This window comes from Schistocerca gregaria, chromosome 10, assembly GCF_023897955.1.
Source record: "Schistocerca gregaria isolate iqSchGreg1 chromosome 10, iqSchGreg1.2, whole genome shotgun sequence".
In the NCBI taxonomy this organism is placed as follows: domain Eukaryota; kingdom Metazoa; phylum Arthropoda; class Insecta; order Orthoptera; family Acrididae; genus Schistocerca; species Schistocerca gregaria.
The window spans coordinates 124,633,742-124,658,635 of record NC_064929.1 but is presented as its reverse complement, the minus strand read 5'-3'; the positions used below and the strand labels follow the sequence as shown (position 1 = coordinate 124,658,635).

General features: G+C 43.3%; 1 protein-coding gene across 2 annotated transcripts in view; it reads left to right on the top strand.

The window, feature by feature from the left end:
- Window positions 1-18,116, top strand: part of LOC126293430 (zinc finger protein ZFP2-like) — a 76,554-nt gene extending 58,438 nt beyond the window's left edge. For both annotated transcript variants that reach the window (XM_049986654.1, XM_049986655.1), the window contains exons 11-12: window positions 13,964-14,137; window positions 17,841-18,116. In XM_049986654.1, the coding sequence (XP_049842611.1) occupies window positions 13,964-14,137; window positions 17,841-18,021 (355 nt within the window). In that variant the 3' untranslated portion in view covers window positions 18,022-18,116. The remainder of the gene's footprint in view (window positions 1-13,963; window positions 14,138-17,840) is intronic.
- The last annotated feature ends 6,778 nt before the right edge of the window (window positions 18,117-24,894 follow it).

The window sequence follows — 24,894 nt, the reverse complement described above, 5'->3', positions numbered from 1 at the left end:
ATGAACAAATAAAGCGAGTTGGGTTTCACATGATCGCTGTTTCTGGAATCCATTTTGATTCCTACAGAGTAGATTCTGGGTTTCCAAAAATGACGTGATACGCGAGCAAAAAACATGTTCTAAAATTCTACAACAGATCGACATCAGAGATATAGTCTATAGTTTTGCGCATCTGCTCGACGACCCTTCTTGAAGATTGGGACTACCTGTGCTCTTTTCCAATCATTTGGAACCTTCCATTCCTCTAGAGACTTGCGGTACACGGCTGTTAGAAGGGGGCAAGTTCTTTCGCGCACTCTGTGTAGAATCGAATTGGTATCCCGTCAGGTCCAGTAGACTTTCCTCTGTTGAGTGATTTCAATTGCTTTTCTATTCCTTGAACACTTATTTCAGTGACAGCCATTTTTTCGGTTGTGTGAGGATTTAGAGAAGGGTCTGCAGTTTGGTCTTCCTCTGTGAAACAGCTTTGGAAAAAGGTGTTTAGTATTTCAGCTTTACGCGTGTCATCCTCTGTTTCAATGCCATCATCATCCCCGAGTGTCTGGATATGCTGTTTCGAGCCACTTACTGATTTGACGTAAGACCAGAACTTCCTAGGATTTTCTGTCAAGTCGCTACATAGAATCTTACTTTCAAAGTCAATGAACGCTTCACGCATAGCCCTCCTTACGCTAACTTTGACATTATTTAGCTTCTGTTTGCCTGAGAGGTTTTAGCGGCGTATACACTTGGAGTGAAGCTCTCTTTGCTTTCACAGTAGTATCCTAACTTTGTTGTTGAACCGCGGTGGGTTTTTCCCGTCCCTCACAGTTTTACACGGCATGTACCTGTCTAAAACGCATTTTACGATTGCCTTGAACTTTTTCCATAAACACTCAACATTGTCAGTGTCGGAACAGAAATTTTCGTTTTGATCTGTTAGGTAGTCTGAAATCTGCCTTCTATTACTCTTGCTAAACAGATAAACCTTCCTCCCTTTTTTTATATTCCTATTAACTTCCATATTCAGGGATGCTGCAACGGCCTTATGATCACTGATTTCCTGTTCTGCACATACAGAGTCGAAAAGTTCGGGTCTGTTTGTTATCAGTAGGTCCAAGATGTTATCTCCATGAGTCGGTTCTCTGTTTAATTGCTCGAGGTAATTTTCGGATAGTGCACTCAATAAAATGTCACTCGATGCTCTGTCCCTACCACCCGTCCTAAACATCTGAGTGTCTCAGTCTATATCTGGTAAATTGAAATCTCTGCCTAAGACTATAACGTGCTGAGAAAATTTATGTGAAATGTATTCCAAATTTTCTCTCAGTTGTTCTGCCACTAATGCTGCTGAGTCGGGAGGTCGGTAAAAGGAGCCAACTATTAACCTAGCTCGGTTGTTGACTGTAACCTCCACCCATAATAATTCACATGAACTATCCATTTCTACTTCACTACAGGATAAACTACTACTAACAGCGACAAACATGCCACCACCGGTTGCATGCAATCTATCCTTTCTAAACACCGTCTGTGCCTTTGTAAAAATTTCAGCAGAATTTATCTCTGGCTTCAGCCAGCTTTCTGTACCAATAATGATTTCAGCTTCGGTGCTTTCTATCAGCGCTTAAAGTTCCGGTACTTTACCAATGCAGCTTCGACAGTTTACAGTTACAATACCGATTGCTGTTTGGCCCCCGCATGTCCTGACTTTTAATTTTCACAACAGGTGCTATTTTAAGTAGTTGTTTTAAGACAAGTAACCATGCCTTCTATTGACATATATTTGTGTAAGTCCACAAAACTTGATAATGCAATCTGTGTGTATATCACTGTTCTTAGGCACTTATGTTAGATATATTCATGTAATTGTGTAAACATAACATCACCTATGCCATAGACTGTTAAAACTGTTACTATTAAAACAAGATTTTGAGAATTGGCAGGGGAATACAGTGTCTCATATTATTGTTGCTGGTTTAAGAGGACAGTTAGATAACTAAAGCAGATGACAGCTTTAAAAATTTGTCAGATACCTTCAGGTCATGTGGTGTTCTTCCCACCTTAGAATTGGACATTGCCATGTATTTTGTCTTTTTCTTTACATTAAGTCCAATTTCTTGGTCCTTCTGCTAGCTAAGTTATATTTCATTAATAACTTTACTTCCTGACTTTGAGATTCTGAGAGGAAGTTTCACCATATGTAACAACTGCTCTTCGTATAGTGAACAATTATTTAGGAGATTTATGTTTACAATTTTCAGATGTAGGTTTACATTTTGATCCACCTATAGGTTGTAAATTACTCATCGATAAGTCCAGTGTACGGAAATTTGTTTTAATATTTCCAAAAGTGATCACCCAAATAGCACTGTCAAAAGCTTTGTACCATGCTGTCGTCAAACATAAACATAGTGCCTCATTTATATGTAAAACCTACTTTGATACTACTCTCAACACTTCAGTAGCACCTCGAGCCCTTTTTCTGAATGAAAATCAGTTTTTCCCCTCAATCCATTGAGAAGTTATTTGTTCAGTGATCTTATCTCTACAAAAAGTAAGACTGATGGACCTGTGATTAGTGCATCTGTTTCTCATTTTGTTTTAAGCCTATATTCACAGATTAAAAAGTTGTTTTAGCTTCATGGCTAGTAGCACTATTTATTATAAAGGTGTATGACAAGATATAATGTACTGAAAATAGGAGTCTGTGTTTATTGATACAGGTAAAAACTTACTTTGAAAAATAATATTGCAGTCAAATAATATTAAGCTAATAATAACAAAAAAGCACCTATTTATATTAGCTGAGGAGCAGCAGTTTTCCCCCCAGATTACCAGTTTTCTTTCTAACTTCCCCTTCCTCTGCTTTGTCTTCTTCTCCTCCTTAGCAACTACAGTCCATGATGGGTGGTAGCGTCCTCAACAACCTTACTATGCATGAGTACATCTCTCTTTCTGCTTTTCTCTACCATCCTCGGGCCTTCATCTTGGTAAGACAGCCAACACATTGTCCAGCCATCTAGCTCTAGGTCAGCCCTTTTTTCTGGTGGAATACAATGTGCTTTTCATTATTTGTTTGGTTATCCTGTCACCTGTCATCTTCGCCATATGTTCTAACCAACTTATTCTTTCAGATTTAACAAATTTCACTGTGTCTATCCCTTTTATAAACTCTTGTATTTCATGGTTATACCTTACTCTCCTACCCTCTGATTCTGTAACATACCCATAAATTTTTCGTATGATTTTCCTCTCAAATGCTCTTAGGTTTTTCGTATCTGCTACTGTAGTTACCGACATTTCTGGCCCACAAGTAACAACTGGCCACACCTTGGAATGGTTTACTATTAACTTGGTTGACATTGTTATTAGAGAATTCTTGGATACTTGTAAGATTGTGTAATATGCTCTGTTTCTGATTAGTATCATTATTCTAATACACAGTCTCATATTATTATCACTGGGTAAGAGGACATGTGGAAAATGGAAGCAGCTGACAGCTTTAAAACATTTATTAGAAACTTTCAAGTCATATGGTTTTCTTTTACCTGTAGAATTGGACATTACTATATATTTTCTCTTGTTTTTGTTTACAGTAAGTTCAATTTTTATTCCTTCTGCTTCCATTATTTCCTGAAATTTTTTAAAGGATGTTTACATGACATGTCACAATTGCAGTGTCATCTATAAATGGACATACCTGGACTGTATTTCATCATTATTGTTCTTCTCTTGTCATTTTTTTGTATCAGACTGTGAAGTGCAAAGTTGAACAGGACTGTAAAAGACCATCACCCTGTTCCACTCTGTAAAACTGAAGCTTTTGGTCATTTTGTTTTCACCTCTACTTCTGCCTTTGTGTCCTTCATTGCTAACTATCTTTCTATCTTTTGTAGCTTGTCACAGATGCCCAATTCTTTTAATGCTTTATACTGTTAACACTTACCAAAGCTTGCTTAAAAACAAAACACAAGTTGTGGACATTGTCATATTCACAAAATTTCTTCATCATTTGTCTAATAACAAACAACTGTTCACAGGTGCCTCTATATGGCCAGAAACCACATTGCTATTCTTCAAGGATATTTTCGGTGCACTTTCTTATTGTTTCACTCAGCATCCTGCAAAATATCTTGTAGACAGTGTTCAACAATGTTATGCCTTTATAATTCGCAATATGACTTTTCTCCTTTCTCATAAATAACGCATAGTATTGCAATTCTCTGGTCTCAGGCATGCTTCCATTTTTCGCATATATTATTTAGTAGTGTATGTACTTCACATATTACAGGTTTTTCTCTCCTTCAAGTAGCATTATTGTGGTCTTAGAGTTCTGGGTGCTTACAACATTCCATATGAATTTTGCAGAAGCTACATGGACCAGTCTGTTTGAACCATTCCCCAGCAATGTACCAAAGATTAGCAGCACATCAACTACAGTACTGTAGAATTGTCTCCTGTTGCTGAACACAGCCTTACAAATAAGTACAAGATCTTGTACAGTGAGACACAGATTCCAGCCTGCACTTGAGACTACACTTACGAGAAAAAATTGCAACATCAAAAAATAATTAATGCAGAGTAACAAAATTTCAGGAATACATTCATGTAGCTAGCAAATTTAAATCGCAAGAGTTCATGTACGCACGAGATAAGTTATTGCAAATATTAAATGCTGGTACATTAATAACCAGTGAAATGTCCGCCCCTGGTAGCTGAGTGGTCAGCGCGATGGAATGTCATATCTAACAGCCCGGGTTCGATTCCCGGCTGGGTCGGAGATTTTCTCTGTTCACGGACTGGGTGTCGTGTTGTCCTTATCATCATCATTTCATCCCCATCGACACGCAAGTCACCGAAGTGGCGTCAACTAGAAAGACTTGCACCAGGCGACCAGTCTACCCAACGGGAGGCCCTAGCCACACGGCATTTCCATTTACCAGTGAAATCCCCAGAAGGTGAACGCAAGCACACAAATGTGCATGCATTGTGTTGTACAGGTGCCGTATGCCTGTTGAACTTGGTCAGTCAATACAAGGATGGCTAATGGTGGTTGTGTGTACACGTAAGTTGTCATTAGGTGTAGGTCCAGTGTGTTTGGCACACACACAGTTGGTTGCAGGTCATCAGCTGGCCTCCATCTAGCCAATACACAGCTATCAGTGGCACCAAAGCAGAACCAGCCTTCAGCAGGAAAACATAATAGATCTTCACCCTGCCTTCTAGCGAGCTCTCGCTTGACACCACTGAAGTCACAAATGGCAGTGGTTTTGGGTCAGTGGAATGTACACTACATTGTGTGTCGCTCGGAGCTGTCATTGAAGTAACCAATTTATAATGCTTCCTTACATCACTGTGATGCTGGCCGTTTCCCAAATTGCTGATGCAGGTTCGGTACAATGTGTGAGAGCCGTACACCGAACACGGCGGTCTTCTCTTTCGGCAGTGCCACTTGGCCATCAGAAATGTAGTCTTCTTGTGACCACACATTCTTGCCAACAATCATATGTGGTGACTACATTCTTGCCAAATCTTTCTGCAGTATCATAGAAGGTAGCTTCTCGTAGCCCCATTATGTGACCTTGTCCAAAGTCAGTGAGGTGTTGTTAATGGCTTCTTCATCACCTTAAAGGCATTCTTGACTAATATCAACACACCATGTCCAAATCTTAAAGATAACTAATGCTCATGACCATTACAGCATATGTGTAAGGTAAACTTGATTTGCCTCCTGATAGCAGTTCTACTGGCACCACTCTCAAGTGACTGGTGCAAAATCTGAATACACGTCATCTTTCAGAGGTAGGAATATGCGTGCTAACTTTTGTTTATGCCACGAAACTTCATATTTGTGTTGCAATTTTTTTTTCTGTCAGTGCATTTATCAACACCGCCAGTGGCCTCCAAGAAGAAGCAAATATACGAGGGTCACTCCAAAAGAAATGCACACTATTTTTGTAAAAATACAGTTTCCATTCCAGACATGTGAATGTTTTACAGTATGTAGATACATCCTTCCCGCTTGTTTTCAAACTTAGTTCAACCTGTTCCCCTGAGTGGCGCCATCACAGTATGTCGTCAAGATGGATGCTACACTTGACATTTGTCAGAAGCAACGTGCTGTCATAGAATTCCTGTGCCGTGAAAACGAGACAGTGGGAAACATACACAAGAGATTGAAAAAGGTGTACGGAGATGCTGCTGTCGATCGCAGTACAGTTAGTCGGTGGGCGAGCAGGTTACCTGATGAAAGCGGGCATGGCAATATTGAGGATTGTCCTCACAGTGGCAGGCCTCGTACTGCGCACACTCCCAGACAACGTGCGGAGAGTTAACGGATTGGTGACTGCTGACAGACGCATCACAGTGAACGAATTGTCACGCTACGTTGGGATAGGGGAAGGAAGTATTTGGAGACTGCTGAAAGTGTTGGCGTTAAAAAAAGTTTGTGCCAGGTGAGTACGCAGGATGTTGACAGTGGCGCACAAAGAAACAAGCAATTAGAATGGTGGAGATGAATTTCTTGGAAGAATTGTGACAGGTGATGAAACATGGCTCCATCATTTTTCACCAGATACGAAGAGGCAATCAGTGGAGTGGCATCGTGCAAATTAATCCAAGAAAAAATGAAAATCAAAACCACACCTTTTGCTGGAAAAGTTATGGCTACAGTGTTTTTTGATTCTGAAGAACTCTTGCTTGTGGACATCATGCCAAGTGGAACTACCATAAATTCTGACGCATATGTGATGTCACTGAAGAAACTTCAAGCTCGACTGAGTCGTGTTTGATCACATCGGCAAAAACAGGATGTTTTGCTGTTGCACGACAATGCATGGCCACATGTCAGTCAAAAAACCATGGAAGCGATCACAATACTCGGATGGACAACACTGAAATACCTGCCATACAGTCCTGACCTGGCTCCATGTGACTATCATCTCTTTGGGAAACTGAAAGACTCTCTTTGTGGAACAAGGTTTGAAGATGATGACTTCCTTGTGCACGCTGTAAAACAGTGACTCCAACAGGTTGGTCCATAATTTTACCGTGCGGGTATACAGGCGCTGGTTCCAAGATGGCGTAAGGCAGTTGAGAGGGATGGAAATTATGTGGAGAAATCCACACACTGTAAAACTTTCAAACATGTGGAATAAAAGATGGATTTAAAATTAAAAAAAATAGTTTGCATTTCTTTTGGAGTGACCCTCGTATAACAGTTGCATAACAGAGGGAAATTTTTTTAAAAAAAGCACCAAAACAGACATACATTAATGTGTAAGTGTTGTTTAATGTTGAGCCCAATTTGACAACCAAGAAAACATGTACTGCAGGAAATTAGTCTAAATTATGTCTGTGATCTCTCAGAATATGAGGATAGTGCAAGAGGAAAGTCTGTTAATTTAGCTTAAAAAAATCTGAGTTTTCTCATAATTTTTATTTCTGTTAGAAGCCTGCTCAAAATAGAAAAATAGAATTTACGCCCCCTGTGGGTACTGGGGTAAGAATAGGCCCGCGGTATTCCTGCCTGTCGTAAGAGGCGACTAAAAGGAGTCTTAACCTTTTCGGCCTTATATGATGGTCCCCTTTTGGGTTTGACCTCCATCTTTCTAAATTGTTCCGAAGAGCGAGCCAATTGGGGAAGGGTGCCTTACATCGTGCACTGTGTCTGTCGTGCATTGAGACCTTTAGCCGGCTTTCTCGTCGTTGCAATCGTGTCCCGCTCGTTCTCCATCTCTTGGGCGAGGATACGTCCCTGGGTGCGATTACCACGCTGCACTGTGCAGTGTTGCTTTTCCTGCGACGACGACCTTATACATTTTTGCACCTAAGATTCAGCACGGTAGACAGTCTGTTGTGGTGGGGCCGCCATGTACCCTGTTGGTTGTAGCCCCCGACAACACAGGGATCGCTCTACTGATGCCTGCACCGTTTACTCCCCATGTATGCCAAGGAGTAGATGCCTATCTCCATGGGGCATCAGGACTCCCGGCAATGGCCATACTGCCAGGTGGCTCTTGCCGTGGCTGGGTGGCGCCCATGGGAGGGCCCTTGGTTGGAGTAGGTGGCATCAGGGCGGATGTCCTGCAATGAAGCGTGGTACATCAGCTCTTGCTGGTGGCCAGCCACCAGCAGTCTCTAAGCGTTCAAGGGCTCATTTTAAAGCTAACGTTTATGACCCCAAATCGTTCCCATCCCTGGCCACACTATGGGAGGAACGAAAGGCAATGAATGATAGTGACATGTATTCGCCCAGGTATCTCGTCTGTACCAGAGCTGATGGGGAATCCTTTGTATCCATGAAGCCTCAGTTCTTTATAGAGCATTTGGAGGACAAGTTTGGGGAGGTGGAGGGCTTGTCTAAAATGCGCTCTGGGTCAGTTTTGATAAAAACAGCATCCTCCGCCCAGTCACACAGGTTGCTTGTTGTGACAAGTTGGGGGATGATAACGTTACAATCACGCCACATAAGAGTTTAAATATGGTCCAGGGTGTTATTTTCCATAGGGGCCTACTTCTGCAGTCTGATGACGAGCTGCGCGCCAACTTGGAGCGTAGAGGTGTTCATTTCGTCCAGCGCATTCATCGGGGGCCAAGGGACAATCAGGTTGCTGCCGGTGCCTTCATCTTGGCCTTTGAGGGTGGTACATTACCGGAGAAGGTCAAGGTGATGGTCTACTGTTGTGACGTCAAGCCCTATATCCCTCCCCCGATGCGGTGCTTTAAGTGCTGGAAGTTTGGCCATATGTCTTCCCGCTGTACTTCCAGCCTCACATGTCGAGATTGCGGATGCCCATCTCATCCCGATACTTCATGTGCTCCGCCTCCCATCTGTGTCAACTGTGGAGAGCCTCATTCACCTTGCTCGCCAGACTGCAGGATATTACAGAAAGAACGCAAAATCATGGAATATAAGATCCTGGACCGACTGTCTTACACTGAGGCTAAACGGAAATTTGAACGGCTACATCCCGTGCGCATGATGTCATCTTATGCCTCCTCTGTCACTCCTGCTTCAGCTCCTTTAGCTGCACCACAGACAGTTAGCTCTCAGCATCAGAGGACCTCACCTGCCCCCTTGACGATGGGGGCCCCTTCTCTTGCTGTTGCTCCCACACCATCTACCTCGGGAGCAGCACACACTAAACCACCGGGGACACCAGTCCCCACTTTTAAGCCGGAGAAGAGTAAGTCGTCTTCGGCTTCTCTCACTCGGAAGGGATCCCTTCTGTCACTCCCTTCCCAGGTTCGTACCAGCGGTACAGCAGACGCCAACCAGTGGCTGAAGTAGCCACAGGTCGCTGGTCGTCGAGCTTCGCGATCATCTTCGGTTCCGGAGACTGACACCAATGAGCCCTCTCAACGACAGCAACCGAAGGAACAGCGAGAGAAAATGACATTGAAGCCCCTTAAGACCAAGGCACCTGCGGAGGCTCCTACTCAACTGCTATCTACAAGTTCTGCGACTGAGGATGAGGTGGAGATTCTTGCGTCAGCTGAGGACCTCGATCTCGCCGGTCCCTCAGAACCAATGGATAGAATTTGCATGGTTGCTCCATCGGAGGCAGCAGGTGACCCAGCGGCGTAATCTGCCTTCCCAGTCCCGTCACGCCTTTCTCAGCCATGGACAACACCATCCTCCAGTGGAACTGCAGTGGTTTCTTCCACCATCTAGCTGAGCTCTGACAACTTATCAGCCTTCACCCTTTCTTCTGCATTGCTCTGCAGGAAACTTGGTTTCCGGCAATGCGAACGCTCGCCCTCCGTGGCTATCGGTGTTATTTTAAGAACCAGGCAGCTTATGAAAGGGTGTCTGATGGCGTCTGCATATATGTCCTGAACTCTCTTCACAGCGAGTCTGTACCTCTCCACACACCTTTAGAGGCTGTCGCTGTTGGAGTGTGGACGCCACAGACTGTTACCATCTGCAGTCTTTACCTTCCACCAGATGGTGATGTCGCGCAGCATGTCCTGGCTGCTCTGATAGCCCAATTGCCGCCACCTTTCTTGTTACTGGGCGACTTTAACGCCCATAACCATCTGTGGGGTGGGTCCGTGGCAACAGGTCGAGGCGCCATCGTTGAGCATTTATTGGCGCAGCTCAATCTCTCGATATTAAATGATGGTGCCTTCACACACTTCAGTGTGGCGCATGGCACATACTCCGCCATTGACCTTTCGATCTGTAGCCCTAGCCTCTTATTGTCTGTCCAATTGAGAGTGCATGACAACCTGTGTGGTAGTGACCACTTTCCGATCTTTCTGTCACTGCCACAGCGTCAGTCTTCTTGGCGCCCTAGCAGATGGGCTCTGAATAAGGCTGACTGAGACTTGTTCTCCTCCACTGCCGCTATTGAGCCTCTCTCTAACGATAACATTGATGCAGTGGTTCAATCGGTCACCACCGGCATCTTTACTGCTGCCGAATCTTCTGGGTCCCCTCGGCGGCGGACTGTGCTTTGGTGGTCGCCTGAGATCGCTGAAGCGATTAAAGCTCGCCGGCAGGTGCTCCAGCGTCACAAGTGACATCCCTCAATCGAACACCTTATCTCCGTCAAACGGCTGCTTACGCGAGCCTGCCGCATTATCCGCCAACGCAAACAGGAGTGCTGGAAGCGGTATGTGTCCACCATTGGCCTCCATGTTACTCCATCACAGGTCTGGGCCAAGATTCGCCGCCTCTATGGCTATCGGACCCCTGTCAGCGTCCCTGCGCTCTCACTGAATGGAGCAGTTTGTACTGACTCTGACGTCATTGCAAACTGCTTGGCAGAACACTTTGCTCTGAATTCTGCTTCTGCCAATTACCCCTAGGGCTTCCGCTCCATTAAAGAGCAGATAGAACGTCGGAGTCTTTCTTTTCGCAGCCACCATCCTGAATTGTACAATGTTCCATTCAGTGAGTGGGAATTTCGCAGTGCCCTCGCCGCTTGTCCTGATACCGCTTCTGGGCCAGATAGCATCCACTCTCAGATGCTGAAACACCTTTCAGTGGACTGCCAGCGACACCTCCTCGACCTTTACAACCGTATGTGGGTCAAGGGTGAGTTTGCGTCGCAATGGTGGGAAAGTCTTGTTGTCCCCATTCTGAAACCAGGGAAGAACCCTTTGGAGGTGGAGAGCTACCGTCCCATTAGCCTCACCAACGTTCTTTGCAAGTTGCTTGAATGGATGGTGAGCCGGCGCTTGAATTGGGTACTGGAGTCTCGGGGCCTTCTGGCTCCGTCTCAGGGTGGGTTCCGTAAAGGCCGCTCCGCCGCCGACAATCTGGTGAGCCTGGAGTCGGCCATCCGTACTGCCTTTGCCCGCCGTCAGCATCTGGTCGCTGTCTTTTTCGACATGCAGAAGGCATACGATACGACATGGCATTACCACATCCTTTCTACGCTTCATGGATGGGGTCTTCGGGGCCCTCTGCCGATGCAATTTTCTGTCGTATCGTACCTTCCGCGTGCACATCGTGGCCTCATATAGTTCCTCCCAAGTCCAGGAGAACGGTGTGCCACAGGGTTCTGTTCTAAGTGTCTGTCTGTTTTTAATAGCCATTAACAGGCTCGCTGCGGCCATGGGAAATTCTGTCTCCACTTCCCTGTATGCTGACGACTTCTGCCTTTACTACAGCTCTATTGGCATTGCAGCTGCTGAACGTCAGCTACAGGGCGCAATCCGCAAGGCACAATTTTGGGCTGTAGCACATGGTTTTCAGTTTTCGGCAGCTAAGACCTGCATTATGCATTTCTGCCGGTGACGCACTGTTCACCCCGAGCCACGGCTTTATCTTGACGGCAAGCTTCTTACAGTGGTGGAGTTACATAGGTTTTTGGGGGTGGTTTTTGATGACCGGTTCACTTGGCTGCCTCATATTCGGCAGCTTAAACAGGCGTGTTGGCGGCATCTAAATGCTCTGCGATGCCTGAGCCACACCAGGTGGGGCGCCGACCGATCTACTCTCTTACGGCTTTACCAGGCGTTAATCCACTCCCGTATGGACTATGGGAGTCTGGCTTATGGCTCAGCATCCCCATGTGCATTGTGGCTGCTGGACCCAATCCTCCACAGCAGGATACGCCTTGCCACTGGTGCCTTCTGGACCAGCCCTGTGGACAGCATATTTGTGGAGGCAGGTGTCCCTCCACTGGGGTTACGATACCAACAATTACTGGCTGCTTATGCTGCCCATGTTTTTAGCTTGCCCGGGCATTCAAATTATCGTGTCCTGTTTCTGCAGTCAGTCGTCCATCTGCCGGAACGTCGGCCCCGGTCAGGTTGTCCGATCACCGTACATGTCAAACAGCTTCTCTACGGGCTTGGGTGTTTCCCTGTACCACCTCCTTTCCGGGCACCTCTGCGTACACCCTCATGGTGTGTGCCTCGCCCTTGCCTTCAGCTCGACTTGGCACAGGGCCCGAAGGACTCAGTCGCTCCGGAGGCCTTCCGACGCCGCTTTTATTCCATCCTGGCCACGTATCAGGGCTCTGGCGTTGTCTACACTCACGGTTCGATGGTTGCTGGTCGTGTCGGTTATGCACTAACTCTAGGGGACCATTCTGAACAACGTTCATTGCCGGCTGGCTGCAGTGTTTACACTGCTGAGCTGGTCGCCATCTTTCATGCCCTAGAGTATATCCGCTCCTGCTCAGGTGAATCCTACGTTATCTGTAGCGATTCCCTGAGCGGTTTACGAGCTCTCAACCAGTGTTTCTCTCGTTATCATGTGGTGATGGCTATCCAGGAGTCCCTGCATACTCTTGCCCGTTGCGGCAGATCTGTGGTCTTTGTTTGGACCCCCGGGCCATGTTGGGATACCCGGAAATGAAACTGTTGACTGCCTGGCGAAAGAGGCCACCAGCGGCACCATCTCTGGAGATTGGCCTCCCGGCGACTGATTTGCGGACAGTCTTACGCCGCAAAGTTCTCTCGTTTTGGGATGCTGAATGGCGCGGTCTGACCACCCCTAACAAAAAGGACACGACGACTGTGTGGCACTTCTCCATGCGAGTCTCTCGCAAGGAGTCTGTCGTCCTCTGCCGACTGCGCATCGGGCACACACAGATGACCCACGGCCACTTACTGCACCGTGTGGACCCCCCTCTATGCTGCTGCGGCTTGGCATTGACAGTGGCCCACGTTTTGTTGGACTGTCCACTTTTATCTGTGCTCAGGCAGACGTTTGCACTGCCTGACACACTCTCTGCCCTTTTATTAGATGACTCTGCCATGGTGGACTTGGTTTTGCGTTTTATTCGGGCAGGGGTTTTTTATCCTTTAATCTGAGTGTTTGTTTTATAGTGTTGATTCTGGCTTTTAGCCTCTGATTTTAAACTGAGTTTTTAATATGTTCTTGGTGGTTGGCTTTTCCTTTTTTTTTTCTCCATGGTTGGCCAACCACCGTCACACTGTGTGTTTTAATTTGTTTTGTCTGGTCTCTGTCAGAGTATTTCATGTCCTGTTTCGTCTGCTGTCTTTCCTGTTGTTCGTTTTTTGTTCTCCTTGGGTGGTTTTAGTTTTTTTTTTGAAAAAAGGGACTGATGACCATGGCAGTCTGGTCCCTTAAAAAAAAAAAAAAAAGAATTTACAAGATAATGCACACTTTTCTGTACAACCTCGAAGCAATTTTTATACAGGTGGACATTATTTTTCAGTTTCATGTTCAGTTCGTGAATGTTGCAATTCATAACAGCAGAATATAAATGGGCAAAGGGAACAAACTTGTGCATTTTAGTGTACTCAACAATGGATTTTTGTGGTATTACACATTTGTGATGCTGAAAATATTCAGCTACAGTACAGTCCTTTTTTTTTTTTTCTCTACATTGTTTATTAGTTTTGTTCTTACGATCTTAACACTTCTTGGTTTCACAGATGCCATGGTATTGTAATGGTATTAATGATCTTTGCAAGTTAACAGGTTTTCTTTTTGTTACAACCACAGGACTGTCATTACGCTGATGTGCTATATCGAGTGCTTTCTCCAATTTAGGAAAACCCACACCGGAGAGTTCCGTTACCAGTGCGAGACTTGTGAGAAGCGATTTGTGAAGCGCAGTCACTACGAGTCCCACGTGCGTGTTCACAGCAGCGAACGGCCATACCGGTGCGATACGTGCGAGCGCTCGTACAAGGAACAGAAGCACCTGCGTGAGCACGTGCGAAGGTGAGTGTAGTGGAGGTGGCAGATTTTTGTGTGTGTACTACAGCGGTGCCAGCTGAAAACCTGAGTGTGCTGAAAACCTGGGTGTGCTGCTGTGTGTCTGAGACAACAGTCTTTTATAACAGTGAAAACAATCATTTATTGATGAAATTATTTAATATGATAGACAAAAAATCTGCTCACCAAGCAGAGTCAGAACACATACGTAAAAGACTGTTGTGATTGGAAAGCTTTCAGAGCCAGTGGTTCCTTCTTCATGAAGAGGGGTTGAAGAGGAAGGAAGAAGGGTGAAGGAAAAGGACTAGAGAGGTCTAGGAAAAGGGGTAGATTTAAGACAAGTCACCCAAAACTGTGGGTCTGGGGAGACCTACTGTACAGGAAGAGAAGGAAAGATTGATGGCTGGGGACTGCATCGGACGAGGTTTTAACACCTGCGAGCTTAAAGGTGGAAGACAGGGTAATATGCAAGAGAGAGATTACTACTAAAACATCATGCATGAGTTAATAAGAGTGAGTAAGCTAAGTGCGTTGTATGTAACGTAAGTGGAGGGGGTGGTGAAAAATAGACAGGAAAGACAATGAAAGAAGTAGAAAACTAAAGTGTAGTGAAGCAAAGAGTAGTTACAATGAAGAAAAGCTGAGACAGAAGAAATTAACGTAAATTAAGGACAGGTGGGTGGCGGGAACCAAGGACATTTTGTAATGCTGGTTTCCACCTGTGCAGTTCTGAGAAACTGGATTCTTCCCCCAGACACCCTTCTGCTTGAAGAAGGAGCCACTGGCTCTGAAAGCTTGCCAATCACAACAGTCTTTTATGTGTGTGCTATGCTGCCACTCGGTGAGTAAATTTTTTATCTGTCCAATGAAATAATTTCACAGTATTTTATGTATCAGTAAAAGTGATATGTTTATCTAAACTGCTTTACCTCTGCCGGATGAGATATAAATTCAAAGTGTCTGAAAAGTCCCCGTACCCATCTCTGAAAATAGTACATTATAGAGGGTAGTCAGAGACATTCTGAGAAGCTCATAGGGATGTAGCAGGGTAGGCTGTGCTGTGGGATCCTTATGAAAAAAATTCGATATGTTGCACCATTTCTGAGTTAATTATCATCGAAGTTAGCCAATCAGGCTGTTGTGTGTACAAATTTGAGCAGCCCGCCAGATACAATAAGTGTCAGTCATTCTCATAGCGCAAATGACAGTGTACAACAGTGCCCGGGCTTTTGTATGGGTTGGATCCTTTCTACTGTCTCACGTCCGATGTCTGTGTCGGTCTCTCATTTGGTTTTAGGAAACCAAACAAAGAACATATACGGTGACACCATTCCAACCTGTGTATGTGCCACTGTGAGTAGTGGTGCTTCCTGCTGAATGTAGTTGCCTTCAGTCAGAAAGTGGTTGAGATGGACCTCCATTCACTAACAGCACCAATTCCTGTTGGCTTTGAAACCAGTTATCACTGACAATGTTTTACCTTCATTTCCGGTCCCTGTCACTTAGAAACTCTTTTGATCTCAATTCCCACACTGCGCTGCAGGGCCCCAAATGATACTCCATTACTTGTAGTCATGTTGGGCAATCTGTGTCGATACACCAACAAATTTGGCAGCTTTCTTCATGGTGTGGTCAGTTGAAGCGTGGTAGCTTCTTTCTGCCATGCTGTCACACCTCCACAGTGATCACACACACACACACACACACACACACACACACACACACACACCCTCCGCCTCTTGTCGGAAGCTGCTAGGCTAGGGGCAAGAAGTGGTGGAAAAAGTGACTCCAAGCTTGAGGGGCTGGTAGGAAGGAGAGAAGCACTAGTGATGAAGGAGTAGGGAAGTGGCACATGTATTCAGCTGCACCCGCCAGTGATGATGCGTGACACCTCATTAAATGAACTATTTCATCTACTGAGACAAAAATGAGATTTATCCAGCTTATTTTTTTTTTCCTCCAAATGTTCTTGGTATTTTCCAGATGTGTTTGAAATTCCCTGATTTCCAGAACCTGTGCAGCCGTGACAATGAATAATGAAATTCTGCTTGAGCAAGAAATTAGTTGTACAAAATAACTATTGTATGTTGTTGTTGTGGTCTTCAGTCCTGAGTCTGGTTTGATGCAGCTCTCCATGCTACTCTATCCTGTGCAAACTACTTCACCTCCCAGTACCTACTGCAACCTACATCCTTCTGAATCTGCTTAGTGTATTCATCTCTTGGTCTCCCTCTACGCTTTTTACCCTCCACACTGCCCTCCAATACTAAACTGGTGATCCCTTGATGCCTCAGAACATGTCCTACTAACCGGTCCCTTCTTCTAGTCAAGTTGTGCCACAAACTTCTCTTCTCCCCAATCCGATTCAATACTTCCTCATTAGTTATGTGACCTACCCATCTAATCTTCAGCACTCTTCTGTAGCACCACATTTCGAAAGCTTCTATTCTCTTCTTGTCTAAACTATTTATCGTCCACATTTCACTTCCATACATAGCTACACTCCATAAAATACTTTCAGAAATGAATTCCTGACACTTAAATCTATACTCGATGTTAACAAATTTCTCCTCTTCAGAAATGCTTTCCTTGCCATTACCAGTCTACATTTTATATCCTCTCTACTTGGACCATCATCAGTTATTTTGCTCCCCAAATAGCAAAACTCCTTTGCTACTTTAAGCAACTCATTTCCTAATCTAATTCCCGCAGCATCACCCGACTTAATTTGAATAGGTTGCATTATCCTCGTTTTGCTTTTGTTGATGTTCACCTTATGCCCTCCTTTGAAGACACTGTCCATTCCGTTCAACTGCTCTTCCAAGTCCTTTGCTGTCTCTGACAGAATTACAATGTCATTGGTGAACCTCGAAGTTTTTATTTCTTCTCCGTGGATTTTAATACCTACTCTGAACTTTCCTTGGGGAGAGGCTACAACCCTGTCTCACTCCCTTCCCAGCCCCTGCTTCCCTTTCATGTCCCTCGACTCTTATAACTGCCATCTGATTTCTGTACAAATTGTAAATAGCCTTTCGCTCCCTGTATTTTACCCCTGCCACGTTCAGAATTTGAAAGAGAGTATTCCAGTCAACATTGTCAAAAGCTTTCTCTAAATCTACAAATGCTAGAAATGTAGGTTTGCCTTTCTTTAATCTTTCTTCTAAAATAAGTCGTAGGGTCAGTATTGCCTCACGATTTCTACGGAATCCAAATTGATCTTCCCCGAGGTCGGCTTCTACCAGTTTTTCCATTCGTCTGTAAATAATTCGCGTTAGTATTTTGACGCCGTGACTTATTAAACTGATAGTGCGGTAATTTTTACATCTGTCACACCTGCTTTCTTTGGGATTGGAATTATTATATTCTTCTTGAAGTCTGAGGGAATTTCACCTGTCTCATACATCTTGCTCACCAGATGGTAGAGTTTTGTCAGGACTGGCTCTCCCAAGGCCGTCAGTAGTTCTAATGGAATGTTGTCTACTCCCGTGGCCTTGTTTCAGCTCAGATCTTTCAGTGCTCTGTCAAACTCGTCACGCAGTATCATATCTCACATTTCATCTTCATCCTCTTCCATTGTACAAAATAACTATTGTATATCCACTGTTAATGAAAAGAGGTGAAACAAGGAAGAGAAAATATTGCCATCAGGAGTGCTTTAAGAACGAGCCCACGTTGCGCTGTTACAAGTGGCTGCAATCTCTGTGTGCAGGGTCCACCCGCAGGTGCTGAGCCTGGAAGCCCTGGTCGCCTCCCTGGGGGACGAGGAAGTGGCCACAGTGGACGGTGGCGTGGATCCGGCAGGCTCCGGCGTGGGCGTGACGCTGGTGGCGGGCCACGCGGAGGTGGCCGCCGTGCTGACGCCGTTTGTCGTCACGGGCCTTCCTGGGTAGCGTCGACCCTGACTGATCACTCTGACTGCCTCACACCGAGTGAGCTTACTCCGCAGTGGCATTGCAAACTAATAAAGGAGCTTTTAAAATCATAAGCGTTATGAGTTGTTCAATGGTGGCCTATGATTCTTCCACAATCTTGTCTCTCCACTTGCCCTATGATCCAAATTTCCATTTTACACACACACACACACACACACACACACACACACGTATGTACAATGGCTACAGTGAGCCATCTATTTCCATAATCAAAAGTATTGTTAATGTCAATACTAAAATTAAGTCTACATCCACAAAAAACACAAGGGCTGTCGACAAGTGCAGTAGCAGCTAACACTCTCCAGATGTTGTGGCGAACTCGATGGTTTTATAAACTGTCTGTTTAGAATGGTGACGAATTCTCCTGTAATGGTTGGGTCACTGTAGCCATTGTACGTGGAGTTCCTAACGTACCCGGACTTGAAACTTTTGTTGATATAAACATCATTGCGTATCGTACCTATCATATGGCAGAACTTGGAAGCAAAGCCTTTGGTAAATCTGCTTATATCTCACCTTCTGCATTACGTATGTACGTATGTACGTACGTTCTGGTCATGGAGCAGATTTTAAGTGACAGGACAGTCACATTATTTCCGACAAAGCTCCGCAATTCCTCAGTCGCAGATCTATATCACTGTTGATTTGTAGCAGGGTTTTGGAACATATACTGTGTGCAAACGTTACGAATTACCTCTGAGAAAATGATCTGTTGATAAATAGTGTGGATATAGAAAGTATTACTCTTCTGAAACACAACTAGATCTTTATTCTTGTGAAGTAAAGAGTGTTATTGACAGAGGCTCTCAAATTCATTCCATATTTTTGATCTCTAAAAGGCACTTGACACTGTTCCTTACAAGCAACTTCTAATCAAATTGTATGCCTAAGGAGTACTGCCTCAGTTGCGCAACAGGATTTGTGATTCCCTATCAGAAACATCACAGTGCATAGAACCAATGGAAAGTTGTTGAATAAAGGGGAAGAGACATCTGGTGTTCCCCAAGGAAGTCTCCTAATTTATATAAATGATTTTAGAGACAATCTGAGCATCACTCTTAAATTGTTTGCAGATGTGCTGTCATTTCCCGTCTTGTATAGCCATCAGAAGATTGAAACAAATTGCAAAACAATTTGGACAATATATGTGCATGGTGCAAAAAGTGACAATTGACTCTAAGTAATGAAAACTGTGAAGTCATCCACACACATACTAAAAATAATCTGCTAAATTCCAATAACAACATAAATCACATGAATCAAAGACTGTCATTTCAACTACATACTTAGATGATACAATTACGAAAAACTTAAACTAGAATGATCACTTAGATACTGTTGTAGAGAAAGTGAACCAGAGCCTGAATATATTGGCAGAATACTCAGAATGTGTTTTTCATTGAGGCTGGATCTCTTCACAAAATTTCAAACACAGGCTTTCATGTAAGGTGTGTAAATTAATGCATACATCCACTCTTTTTGCCAATTAGCTATGAACAGAACTTTAACATAATGTTATAAACAGCATCAGGTCGTTAATAAATATCTCAACTGTGAACTATGAACAAATGATGTATAATATTTTACAACAATTATTCATTTACAGTTGTAAATATTATGTACCAAAAGTTTTGATAAATGTTAATTTGTAACAACAATTTTACAGTTAAAAAAAAGAATCCCCTGAAGATAGCTCAAAATGTGCTGAAACATGTCTAAGTGAAACAAAACAGAAAAAAGAAGAAAGGTGTCTTGCATAAGGTGGAATTCCTCTTCCCACTGGCTTTCCCCTCCGAATATTAATATATTTTGTTGACAGATACCTAAAGAGGGAGAAATAATCATTGTAATAAAATCAAGAGAAATCAGAGCTTGCATGCAAAAATGTTAATGCTTGTATTTTTTTGAGAGCGGACTGGTAGAGAAATTTCTCAAATGAATGTGGTTCAGTGAATTCTCTTCCAGCTTAGATGTAGATGTAGATGAATGAGGCAAATTCAGACTGCCAGCTCCTGTGATCCCGGGATAGAGTCGCTTTGTTGGATCCCACACACAAGTTTGGGCACAAATGGAAAAAAAAAGGGAGTGGATAACAGTATAAAATGGATAGATTGCTACTCACCTCACAAAGAATGCTATGAGCAGTGTACAGGCACATTGAAATAAAGCTGTTATAAGCTACTTGAAAATTCCCAAATTTAACTGAGCCTAATTCTGTACCCTCCCTGCTCCGTAGTCAGTTTCTCTGCTCACCAGAAAGGCCTTGTGAACAGCCATCCTTCTTGGAAGACATGCATAAATGGTTCTCATCAACACAGAGATACATAATGCCTTATAACCAGGGCTGTTTACGGAGTTTGCACGACACTTTCACGGGGACCAGGGGTGCCAACATTGCCGACAGGTGACGTGCCCGTCGCAGCAGAGTGCACTGTCGACAGGTCAGATGCCCTCGCACTGCCACGTGGGTATCCATTTGTGCACGACTATTTAGGCCACTGCTGTACCGTACTGAGTGAGTTACGCCTTATGCCTCGAGCCAGCAGTACTGGCAGTTCAGTCCCAGAACTACAAGTCAGCTGTACCGGCAGTTTCCTCTCTATGCTGTGCGCTGCTAGACCCAGCACAATACCATCCCAGATATTCATGCTGCCACCTGCCGTGACTCTCAAGTTTGTCATGTAGGCACACAGACAGTGTCAGAGGAGAGAGACGTTTTTGGTATGTACTTTCATGGATATTCATCTCAGGATATTATATATGAGTTTTGCTTAGTTAACAATAGTTGCTACTCACCATATAACGGAGATGCTGAGTCGCAGATAGGCACAACAAAAAGACTGTCACAAAATAAGCTTTCAGCCAACAAGTCCTGTGTCAAAAATGGTGAGTAGCAACAATCCTTTTCATAATATTGTTACATTCTGTTATTGATTTTGTTCAGTTAATAAACAGTTATTGTTTCAACATGTCTTTGATCACTCCTCAGTATGAGTACACTTAACTCCCAATCAGAACACACAGAGCATCACTGCCTGTCTGCTGTATTTTGTTGAGTGATGCCTCATCCATTTGCTCATTGCCCCTCTGACATCACTGTATGTAACTGGAGGACACGCACTAGTGAGAATGTTTATTTACTCACCTGTTAACTAGATCTTCAGACTAGCTGAACTCAGGTGAAATGACCACCATTGTGCTCTGACTGCCTACCACCTTCTACAGCAGTGCCCGGCGAAGCACGCTATCCAGAAATTGAGAGTCACTGTTAGCCATTACAATTAGTGTGTTTTCACAAGAGTATGGACATACTAATCTGATCAGAGTTCTGTTACCGAAATGGAAATGAATCGTATCTTACACTCAATGAGTCGCAAAAGTAAGTGCATCATATGAGGTAAGTAAAGTAGAGGTGACTATTTTTAGTAGCTAAATGTGCATCACAGATACTAGGAAGCAGTCTCATCATTATACTACTACAGCATGCCTTCAAATAAGGCAAGCATTAGCCCCTGCATGGCTTGGACATTTTCTTAAGCAAATCACACTGAGCAGCTGATGTCAGCTCTTAAGTCACTGTGGAGATTGTGGACGATATATTTCACAATGTGGTCTGCAATGTGAATTTTGTCAAGCTTAGGAGATGTGAAGGAACAGTATGACTTTGCTCTATTCTGTTGTATGAATTCATACAACATATGAGGCTAAGTCAATTATTATCAGCAATTTAGTTATATTTTTGTTTATTTTTGTAGTACTGCCATTTTACGTTGATGAAGCATACTTTGTTTGTTTGTTGTTATATCTTTGTCATTTTCAAGCAGCTAGGTTAGTTTCATTAGTGCTGCCGCACTGTTAATCATGGCTGCTCCACTGTCTATTTGCACCAAAGAAGAGCAATGTTCAGTGATCCAATTTTTCTGGTCTGAAGGTGTATCGGGATGAAATTCATCAAAGACTTTTGGTACAGTATGAGAACAGTATTTTGCCACAATTCCGAAATGATTGCACGACCATTTACCACCACAAATGAAGAAACCATTGACCATTCACTTGAAATGATTCTCTTAGACAGACGATTAACTATTGACGAAGTGGCACATCGTCACAGTTCTGCCAACGAAATCATCCACAATGGACTTGGGTTTTATAAAGTTAGTGCAAGATTGGTCCCAAGACAACTTACACAGCTGCATAAACAAACGCACTTGTACACCTGCAAAAAAAAAAAAAAAAAAAAAAAAAAAAAAAAAAAAAAAAAAAAAAAAATTGGACTGCTATAAGACCCAACCGTCCACAGGAAAACTGATGCTTACAGTTTTTTTGGGATGCACAGCATACTGTAACATTATGGGAAAAGGGGCACAACAATAAACAGTGTATGTTACAGTGAGATGCTTACTTCCAGACTAAAGCCTGCAATTCGAAGCAAATACCGAGGATTGCTGTCAAAAGGTGTTGTGTTGTTGCACGACAGTGCCAGTCTGCCCACATTGCTGAAATGCTCCAGAAACTCAAATTTGAAGTACTGGATCATCCTCCATAGAGTCCCCGTCTTACCCCTTCTGACCGTCACTTGTTTGGTCCACTCAAACAGGCATTAAGGGGCCGTTGATTTGCCTTAAACGAAGCAGCGAAAGAAGCCATGCATTCCTGGCTCGCAGCTCAACTGAGAACCTTTTATGTGAAGGCATCAGGAAGCTTGTACAATGATGGACAAAGTGCGCTGAAACACAAGGAGACTATGTCAAAAAATGACGTTCTTGTAAGTTTTCTATTTGATTACAATAAAATTTTATAACTGCTTTGCAGATAATAATTGACTTACCCTTGTCTTTTTTAGTAACTCACCAAACTGTGGTAAAATTTTCCAGTTCCAAAGAGGTGTAATATAAATCATTGGGGGTTGAAATAAAGAACGTCTTGCAGAGACTGTGACGTTTGTCAGCTTTATTTCTTCGTAGACTGTCCTCGCTGTCAATGTACAGCATTGCTATACTGTCTGAAAAATACGGGGGTGAGTTCAACACTGACTACTTTAAATGATGTAGCCAACAGTTGTGTTTCACTTCATTCTTTACTTTCACTGTTGCAAACCCCCTCCCCCTCTCCCATAATACACAGTTACATGGCCAGTTAACTATCGGCAAATTATGATAAGCCTCATTAATAGTTTGCAGGCAAACGTCAGCATACTGCTACAATAGTTTACTGTTGAATATGTATGAGCAGTAAAAGCCTAACCTCGCAGTTCACAGTTCTTGCAGAGTAGTGTGGTACATACTGAACAGACACTGTTATTGTTTTAACATATGGCGTATTTGTATTACACTTACTTCGCAGTTAAGTTGATGCATTGTTGTTGACCCAGCCAAAAAAAATGTGTTTCTCGTCTTAAAATCAGCAGTGGACTGTCTGTCCAAAAATCGAGCCTTTATACATCATCACAATAATAGGCACTGAAACTATACAGTGTTCAATGTTTAAGTTACAGAAGTTACAATTGAAACATACTTCAATCAATATATTGAAAAATTCTGTCTTTTTAACAGTTCCTTCTACTACTAGGGTTAAGCCGTATTATTTGTTTAAATCATGAAATTAACAGATATAGTTACGCAAACAATACTTTTGCTGGTAATTACTTTGGAATTAATTAAGAGCTGGCTTTGCTAACATGTTTTTGAACAGAGCCAAATAAATACTTAAAGAATGCCAGTGTTTCATCTTCCAAATGTTTATAATTAGTACAGAATTTATATTCGTTTATAAGTCAACATAAGAATTTAGGTTATGAAATAATTACTGATTTCACCCTATAACAAAAGATTCTAACTAGGAATAGTCAAAATAAATTAGAAAATCAATTACGTATGTAACACTAAGCACAAAATTAGATCTGGTGCAATATTCTTTAAGACTGGGGACAAGCGTTTCTCTTTTATGGAAATGCAGATTATACTCACGTATGTTAACAGTAATTGGTCAAAAATGAATTTTAAGGAGGCAGATGGCAAAACAAGAGGGGCAGGAAAAATATCCCAGCTTGCTTTGTCACAAGACCTGTCAAGGAACTGGCAATACTAACTACTACTTCCCAATATATCTGAGGAGCCTAATATCAAATTTGAATACACGCCACTTTAATCGAAAACTAGTTCAGAGGTTATTCTACAGGGTGTCCTACATAAAACAGATACACCACATGCCCAAGAATGAAGTAACAGTGAACTAACTAAAACTGAATAGGTTATACCTGTAGTAATGTTAAAAAAGACATCCAGTCACAGGTTTATAAGAGATGCTTAAAATGGTGGCCGTGGGCATCTGGGTATCATTGACTGTGTGTGATCAAACAATGGAAAATCCAGGATGGAATGTAACAATATTATGAGAAGGAAAGTTGCTACTCACCATATAGCGGAGATGATGAGTCACAACAGGCACAGCAAAAAGACTCTCACAATAATAGCTTTTGGCAGTAAAGGCCTTCAACAACAACAGACATACATGAGTGCACATGCGTACATGCACATGCACACGCACACGCACACGCATGTGCACGCGTTCGCGCACACACCACGCACATGCATGTGCACATGTGCATGCACACGTTTGCACACACACCACGCACGCGCGCGCGCAGAGAAGGCCTTATTGCGATTCAGCATCTCCGCTACGTGGTGAGTAGCAACTTTCCTTCTCATAATATTGTGACTTTATGTGATGATGTTACCAGCAACACACTGTAATTTTGCAGGCTTGATGTTGCAAATTTGTCTAATAATGTTCTCTTTAAGATCATCTATTGTGCAAAGATTGTCAGCAGAC